This window comes from Castanea sativa, chromosome 6, assembly GCF_040712315.1.
Source record: "Castanea sativa cultivar Marrone di Chiusa Pesio chromosome 6, ASM4071231v1".
NCBI classification, from domain to species: domain Eukaryota; kingdom Viridiplantae; phylum Streptophyta; class Magnoliopsida; order Fagales; family Fagaceae; genus Castanea; species Castanea sativa.
Window position 1 is genome coordinate 27,336,548 of NC_134018.1, and position 6,861 is coordinate 27,343,408.

A 6,861-nucleotide genomic window follows, 5' to 3' on the forward strand; every position below is an offset into this window, starting at 1 on the left:
TTTTTTTCTTATATGCGTTTATAGCAAACTAGGAAAATTTTGAATACTCAAAAATTTTATAAAGATAATAATTTCTCACGTTTTAAATGTTTTTTTTATTATACTGCATGAAATTGAAAGGGTAGTGATGCATCATAAGAATTCAAAACACTCTTGAATGATTCCAAATCAAATTTTCAAAGCACCATATTCAGTCCTCGCGTGGAAACTGCATGAATATTGAAAGGAAATTCTAGTGGTTTTCCTTCCCGGCCACTACTACCAATCGTAACACTTCCGTGCTTGGTTGCACTCTTATTTAGCTAAGAACTAACAAATGATATTATTATATTACTTAGCTTCTCATAAAATAGTTGAAGATCCCCTGAGTTCTCATATAATAGTTGAATATTCCTCCCCTTAGCTGGAGGGGGGATGTAAAGCCACAATAGGCTTAGTGTAGACAGAGTAGTTGATGATGGTAGTGCAGCAATTGAGTCACGTGACTTGTAGCTGAGTGAGTGTTAGTTTTGGTATGACACGTGTCTTGTATTGGTTGAATGCTAAAGATTCAGTTACTCCAAGCGTGTTAGTTAGAGTTTGTTAGGGAAATCCCCTTGTATAAATATCTCATTATCTGTAACTTTATGTTATTGAATTGAATAATACTTTTTCAGATACATTGAACCTAGACTTTTCTCTCTAGCATTCTCAGAAACTGCATGAATATTGAAAGGAAATTCTAGTGGCTTTTCTTCCCGGCCCCTACTACCAATCGTAACACTTCCGTGCTTGGTTGCACTCTTATTTAGCTAGGAACTAAGAAATGATATTATTATATTACTTTAGCTTCTCATATAATAGTTGAAGATCCCATGAGTTCTCATATAAAATAGTTGAATTTTCCTCCTTGACCAGGGACATTCTCTTCTTGTTCTCTTTTCAAATCAATTTCTTTTGGTCAGGTACCGCGAAACTTATTAACATCCTCCTATCCTATCCTAGCTAGCTAGCTATCTGCCACAATTCATTTTATAAAGAATGCATTCTAACTTTTGTACTCCGCGTTGCTCTTCTCTTCTTGCACTCTAAAATAATATGCACTGCAGTACATATTAGGCTCTATTAATCCAGGGAGTACTAAACTACTACTATATATTATCATTGTGGAACCCAATTGAGCCCATCTTAAACTTTTCTGAATAAAAAATTGAGGAGGCAACCCTTCTCCTGAAGTAAGAGGGCTATTTTGCCGAGTTCCTTAGAGGGAGTTATCTCACACCCTAAATAGCAATTTTGTATGCATCCATTAAGGGGAGCAATAGCTCAAACAGTTTGCCTCTCTACACGGAATGGACAAGCTTGGTCCTCTGTGGTCTTTCTTGGTCTTTGTTTTCATATTTACTCAGAAGGCAAGAGTTAATGGAAGTACTAACACGGCAGGAAATGACAACGTTATGGGCGTCATAGGTGCAATTATAGATAATAGTTCTCGTATTGGTAAAGAAGAAAGTGTAGCAATGAAGATGGCACTGGAAGACTTCTATGTTAAGTTCAACCAACGTTTGGTTCTGGACATAAGGGACTCTCAAAGGCAGCCCATTCAGGCAGCTCTTGAAGGTAACTACATATATACTTTCTCCTTACTGAGTTATCTAAACCTTATTTTCGTATATAAAACTATCCTCTCCAATATAACCAGCTCCTTTGACAAAATTTTGGTATCCATGTAACCTTGATAATAATGAATTCAGCTATGGATAGAATTTTCCAACTCACTTGGTGGCACTTAAAACACTATTCACGATTACTTTTAGTCACCTAATTTATTTAATAGTATTGTAAACATACTTATTTGAAATATTTATTTAGTAATTTAATTTAGCACATTGATGATTTTATGAACTAATACCTAATGTTTGAAGGAAACTTTTATCGAACTAACATTAATAACGGCTTGTTCCTTGTCTTCTTCCTTTTTTATTTGCCTGAATATAACTCATAATTAACTTATTGCTTACAAATACTTTTTTTATTATCATAGTGCTAAATGAAAGCATGATATCAGAATCTTATGTATAAATTAGCTCTCAGGCACCAGAATATAAGCATGATTGAAACAATTTTTAATGCATGTGAGCATTTGTTAATTTGAGAAAAAGTCCAGCTAAAGTTAGCAAAAGAAGACCATATCAAATGGATTTATATAATGGTTAATTGTGTACTAATTCAAAAGTGATAGAAAAAGATTGTGCTGTTTATCACACTCAGAAGGTGAAAACATGATGTCCTCTCTTCAGGGGGGAGGGGAGGAGTATCTGGGTGATTAACAATAGTTGAAGCACACCATTAATTTTTTCTTTTTCGTTTTTTTTTTTTTTTTTTTTTTTTTGCTTGAAACAGAGAAGTGTATAAATAAAGTAGAGCACGTCAAGAAATTTAGTTGAATTTTAATTACTCAATAGTTTTTGCAAGTGATAAATTCTCTGCTTTTACTCTTTCTTTCTTTCTTAATTTCCCTGGACACGACAAATTGGTTCGAACCAGTTACACTTCATATATTATTGTACGGTAAACGCATGGTAAGGTTGCCTAATTGAGAAGTTCACTATTCAGTATATTATCAGCATTTTTTTTTTTTTTTTTTTGAGAATTCAGTAATTTCATATAACAAAAAGACAGCAAGTCTACACGCTGTTAAAAACAGAGCCAACTGCTCTGGCAAACTTGCTACTACTACGCTAATTCACTATTCAGTATATTATCAGCAAGTATTTACTTACTACTACGCATGTGATCTACCATCACTACTGGTAAGTATATTCTTAATCTTAACCAAAACCAAAAAATAATATATATATATATATATATATATATATATATATATATATATATATATATATATAAGGAATATGTAGTTATTGTTTTTAATACCATTTCATTAATCAATTTGCAGCTAAGGATCTCATAAACGCACAAGTGCAAGCCATTTTGGGACCGCAAACATGGGAAGAGACATCATTAGTCGCTGACATTGGAAGCAAAACTCGCACCCCAATTCTTTCTTTTGCTGATACAACTCCAAAATGGGCACCAGAGAGGTGGCCTTTCCTGTTGCAAGCATCGCCTAACGAATTTAAGCAAATGAAAGCTGTGGCAGCTATTGTTGAGTCCTGGGAATGGCGGCAGGTCACTGTTATATATGAAGATAGAGATTCTTTTGCCTCCAGGGTTTTACCTCATCTCTCCAATGCCCTACGTGAAGTTGGTGCAGAAATAAGCCAACTTGTAGCACTTCCACCTTTTGCTTCCTCTTCATTGTCTAAAGATCTCGAGAGGCTTAAAGAAGGGCAATGCAGAGTCTTTGTGGTTCATTTGTCATTGAGTTTGAGCGATAGGCTATTTGAAATGGCAAAAAGAAAGAAAATGATGGAAAAGGATTATGTATGGATCACCACTGATCCCATTACAAGCCTTGTCCATGCCATGAATGCCACCACCATCTCCAATATGCAAGGAATTGTAGGAGTCAAGAGCTACTTGCCTGAAACTGGAGGCCACTTTAAAGTATTCCATCGTAGATTTCGCAAAAGGTTTAGTTCAGAACATCCTGAAGAGGATAATCATGAGCCAGATATTTTTGCTTTAAAAGCTTATGATGCTGCATGGATAGTGGCAATAGCAATGAGGGAAAGCAAGAAAGTATCACATCTTTTGTTAGAAAAAGTTGTTCATAGTGATTTTCACGGCTTAAGTGGAAAGGTTGAATTCATTGACAATAAATTAGTCCCTGTAAATATATTTCAGATTGTCAACGTGATGGGTAAGAGTTATAGAGAACTTGGATTCTGGTCAGACGGACAAGGTTTTTCGGAGAATCTCACTGAAAATGCTGCTTACAACTCTTCCATGAGGGTTCTGGGACAGGTATTTTGGCCAGGGGCACCTTTGTATACTCCAAGTGGATGGACTCTGCCAATAAGTTCCAACCCACTGAGAATTGGTGTACCTGTTGGATCCCTTTTTAAAGAGTATGTTAGTGTCAAACATCAATCTGAAAGCAATATATCTTTTACTGGATTTGCAATTGATGTCTTCAAAGAAACTTTAGAACAGCTGCCATTCTATTTACCATACGAGCTCTTTCCCTTTAATGGAACATACAATGATTTAGTGGAGCAAATTCATTTGAAGGTATGAGATTCACTTTCATTTAGAATATGACTAAATCAATTTCAATTTGAAGATAAGAGTTTTGTGAGAAGAATGTTTTCATTGAATTTGGCCTGGTGGACCTTCCTTATAGCCCTACTTTATATGTTTGAGATTAACTTGAACAAACTTTTATGTTGATCTCATAATAAACTAATTTTTTCAGATTTAATTAACCAAGGTTCCCCCATGGCAGATGTCCTGACAGACAGTTTATGTTATAGTGCCCAGGAAGACTTTAGACTGCCCTCTCTTTCTCACAAGATCACTATATTGATATCTCTTTTCTCATAAGACTCTGATTTAATCTGTACACTGATTACTTTAAACTTGTGTTTCCAACGGACCAGATTTTTGACGCTGTTGTTGGTGATGTAACAATAGTAGCCAGGCGATATCAGCATGCAGAATTCACACACCCCTACACCGAGTCAGGACTGGTTATGATAGTTCCTGTTATATCTAAAACATCCAATAGAGCTTGGTTATTCACGAAGCCTTTCACAATGGCCATGTGGATTTTGACAGCAGTAATAAATCTCTACAACGGCTTTGTTATATGGTTGTTAGAGCGAAATAATTGCCCTGAACTGAAAGGTTCCGTGCTGAATCAAATGGGAATGTTAATTTCGTTGGCCTTCAACACCCTCTTCTCTCTAAATGGTAACAGAATTTTCTTTTCTTTTGGTAGTGTCAAATAATCTATTGTTTTGAAATAAATTATGCAGCAAAGTCCTAACATCACTTTAATTGATTTGATTGGAAAAGGGAATAGGTTACACAGCAATTTGTCACGGATGACAATGGTGGTGTGGCTGTTTGTAGCACTCGTCATTATGCAGACTTACACAGCAAACCTCACCAGCAAGCTTACTGTCCAGCACCTTGGACCTACTGTAACAGATGTTGAGGCACTAAAAAGTAGCAATGCTATAATTGGACATTGTACCGGATCCTTTCTGTCAAAATATTTGGTGGATGTGTTACATTTCAATGCTAACAACATCAAGAATTTTACCTCAATTGAAGCTTTTTCTCAAGCTCTTGAAACCCAAGAAATAGCAGCTGCCTTTCTTGAAGTTCCTCTTGCCAATTTATTCCTAGCAAAATACTGCAAGGGCTTTACTATAGCTGGGCCAACATACAAAGTTGGAGGGTTTGGATTTGTAATTCTTCTAATACTTTCTTTTGAATATCTTCTCAAAACAAAAGGGTAAGTTCTTGACTAATTACACTTTTATGTTCTTTGAATGCCTCAGGCTTTTCCAAAGGGTTCCCCATTGGTTTCCAGCATAACTGAAGCACTACTTAAGGTATCTGAAAGCGGCCGGCTACATGAATTAGAAAACAACATGATTGCAGCCGCTAAGTGTGAAGACGTAGAACCAGACAAAGAAACTCCTAGTCTTAGCCCCAACAGTTTTTTAGTACTCTTCATATTATCTGGGGGCACATCAACTGTTGCTCTTTTAGTCTACATTTCTTGTTTGGATAAATCTATGCTTCGTCGCAAAATCATGTGGAGGCTAATGAAGGCTGCAATGAGACACTGGAGGCGTCAAAAGCAACGATTCTCTCGAAGAGTCAGCAATGTTGCTGAGAGTGCATGTAATTCTCCTTACACATTTGATCCACAGAATCGAATATAGAAAGCTTTATGGCTATTGGCATTTAGTGGAATTGATCCGAAAGAAATCTCTTTATGTAAATCAAATGAAGTACTATGTTTAATTTAGAATTTTAGATAGAACAAAATTAAGACCATTGTACAAATGCAGCTTTGTGATTGAGGGAAATAATTAATTTCCCATTTTTTCCCTCCTCCTGTAAATTCAAATAGGGGCACTTTCATGGAAATAAGCCTTTGTAAATTCAATATAGAAAATTTCGTAGAAATAACCCAATCACAATAACCAACATAAAAAATGAAGGGGATAAAAATAGTAAATGGACGGAGATAATGATGACGGATGGACACCGTAAGTGACGCGACCATGACGGTCAGTTTTTGCTGATTACCCGTCATAGGTGGATTGATTGTAGGATCCAGGTGGCATGTAATTTGATATGCACCAGATGAGCTTTTGCTTTATCCCCACGCAAACGTGCACACTTGGACTTCTTGCGACACATGTTTGAGAAGACTCCTATATGGAAATAAGTTTGAGAAGGAAGTTGTATCCTAAATGAAAGGTAATTCCGCCCAATATAAATACCTCAGAAAACCTAAATATGAAGGTACGCATAATATTCTTAACTCTAGCACTCTAGGGTTAAAGAAACAAGATTCTGACTTGACCTTCGGAGGGTATTCGGCCGACACCACACCGGTGCTCTTTTCTAGGTCCTTTATTTTCTTTTTGCAGGTGTTGCTTTTGTTTGAGGAGCTTGCGACTCACTGGTGATTTTTTCGGCATCATCAGTTGGCGCCGTCTGTGGGAATTGAGGAAGAAGAAAATCTTCTGATTATTTTAGCCTCGCTCTATCCCTGAGACAAAGAGTCGCATGGCACTCACCCGATCGATGGCAACGAACAACAATCAAGGCGACGAACCACGCGCCATCGCATTGGAGAGGCAGGTCCAAACGCTTGCGGCAGCGGTTGAGCGCCTCACCAAGCAGAATCATGATTTGGAAGAACAGTTGCGGCAAATAACCGCACATCAGAGT

The 6,861-nt window shown here is 36.8% G+C and overlaps 1 protein-coding gene across 2 annotated transcripts; it reads left to right on the forward strand.

Moving 5' to 3' along the window:
• The first annotated feature begins 933 nt into the window (after positions 1–933).
• Positions 934–6,029, forward strand: LOC142639055 (glutamate receptor 2.8-like). Of its 2 annotated transcripts, none has more exons than XM_075813147.1 (5): positions 934–1,599; positions 2,936–4,173; positions 4,542–4,854; positions 4,960–5,357; positions 5,451–6,029. In XM_075813147.1, exons 1-5 carry the CDS (start codon positions 1,332–1,334, stop codon positions 5,838–5,840), a joined length of 2,607 nt encoding a protein of 868 aa, XP_075669262.1. In that variant the 5' UTR covers positions 934–1,331; the 3' UTR covers positions 5,841–6,029. The 2 variants fall into 2 exon arrangements, with proteins under 2 accessions (XP_075669262.1, XP_075669263.1); XM_075813148.1 differs by lacking the exon at positions 934–1,599 and adding an exon at positions 2,466–2,792.
• Positions 6,030–6,861: the final 832 nt, after the last annotated feature.

What these genes read in the sequence shown, in the direction of transcription:
- LOC142639055 (XM_075813147.1), top strand. Translation starts at nt 1,332, where the DNA reads ATGGACAAGCTTGGTCCTCTGTGGTCTTTCTTGGTCTTTGTTTTCATA. An exon ending in CATTCAGGCAGCTCTTGAAG is followed by an intron (nt 1,600 to 2,935) that starts GTAACTACATAT and finishes ATCAATTTGCAG; the next exon opens with CTAAGGATCTCATAAACGCA. An exon ending in AAGTTGGAGGGTTTGGATTT is followed by an intron (nt 5,358 to 5,450) that starts GTAATTCTTCTA and finishes TGAATGCCTCAG; the next exon opens with GCTTTTCCAAAGGGTTCCCC.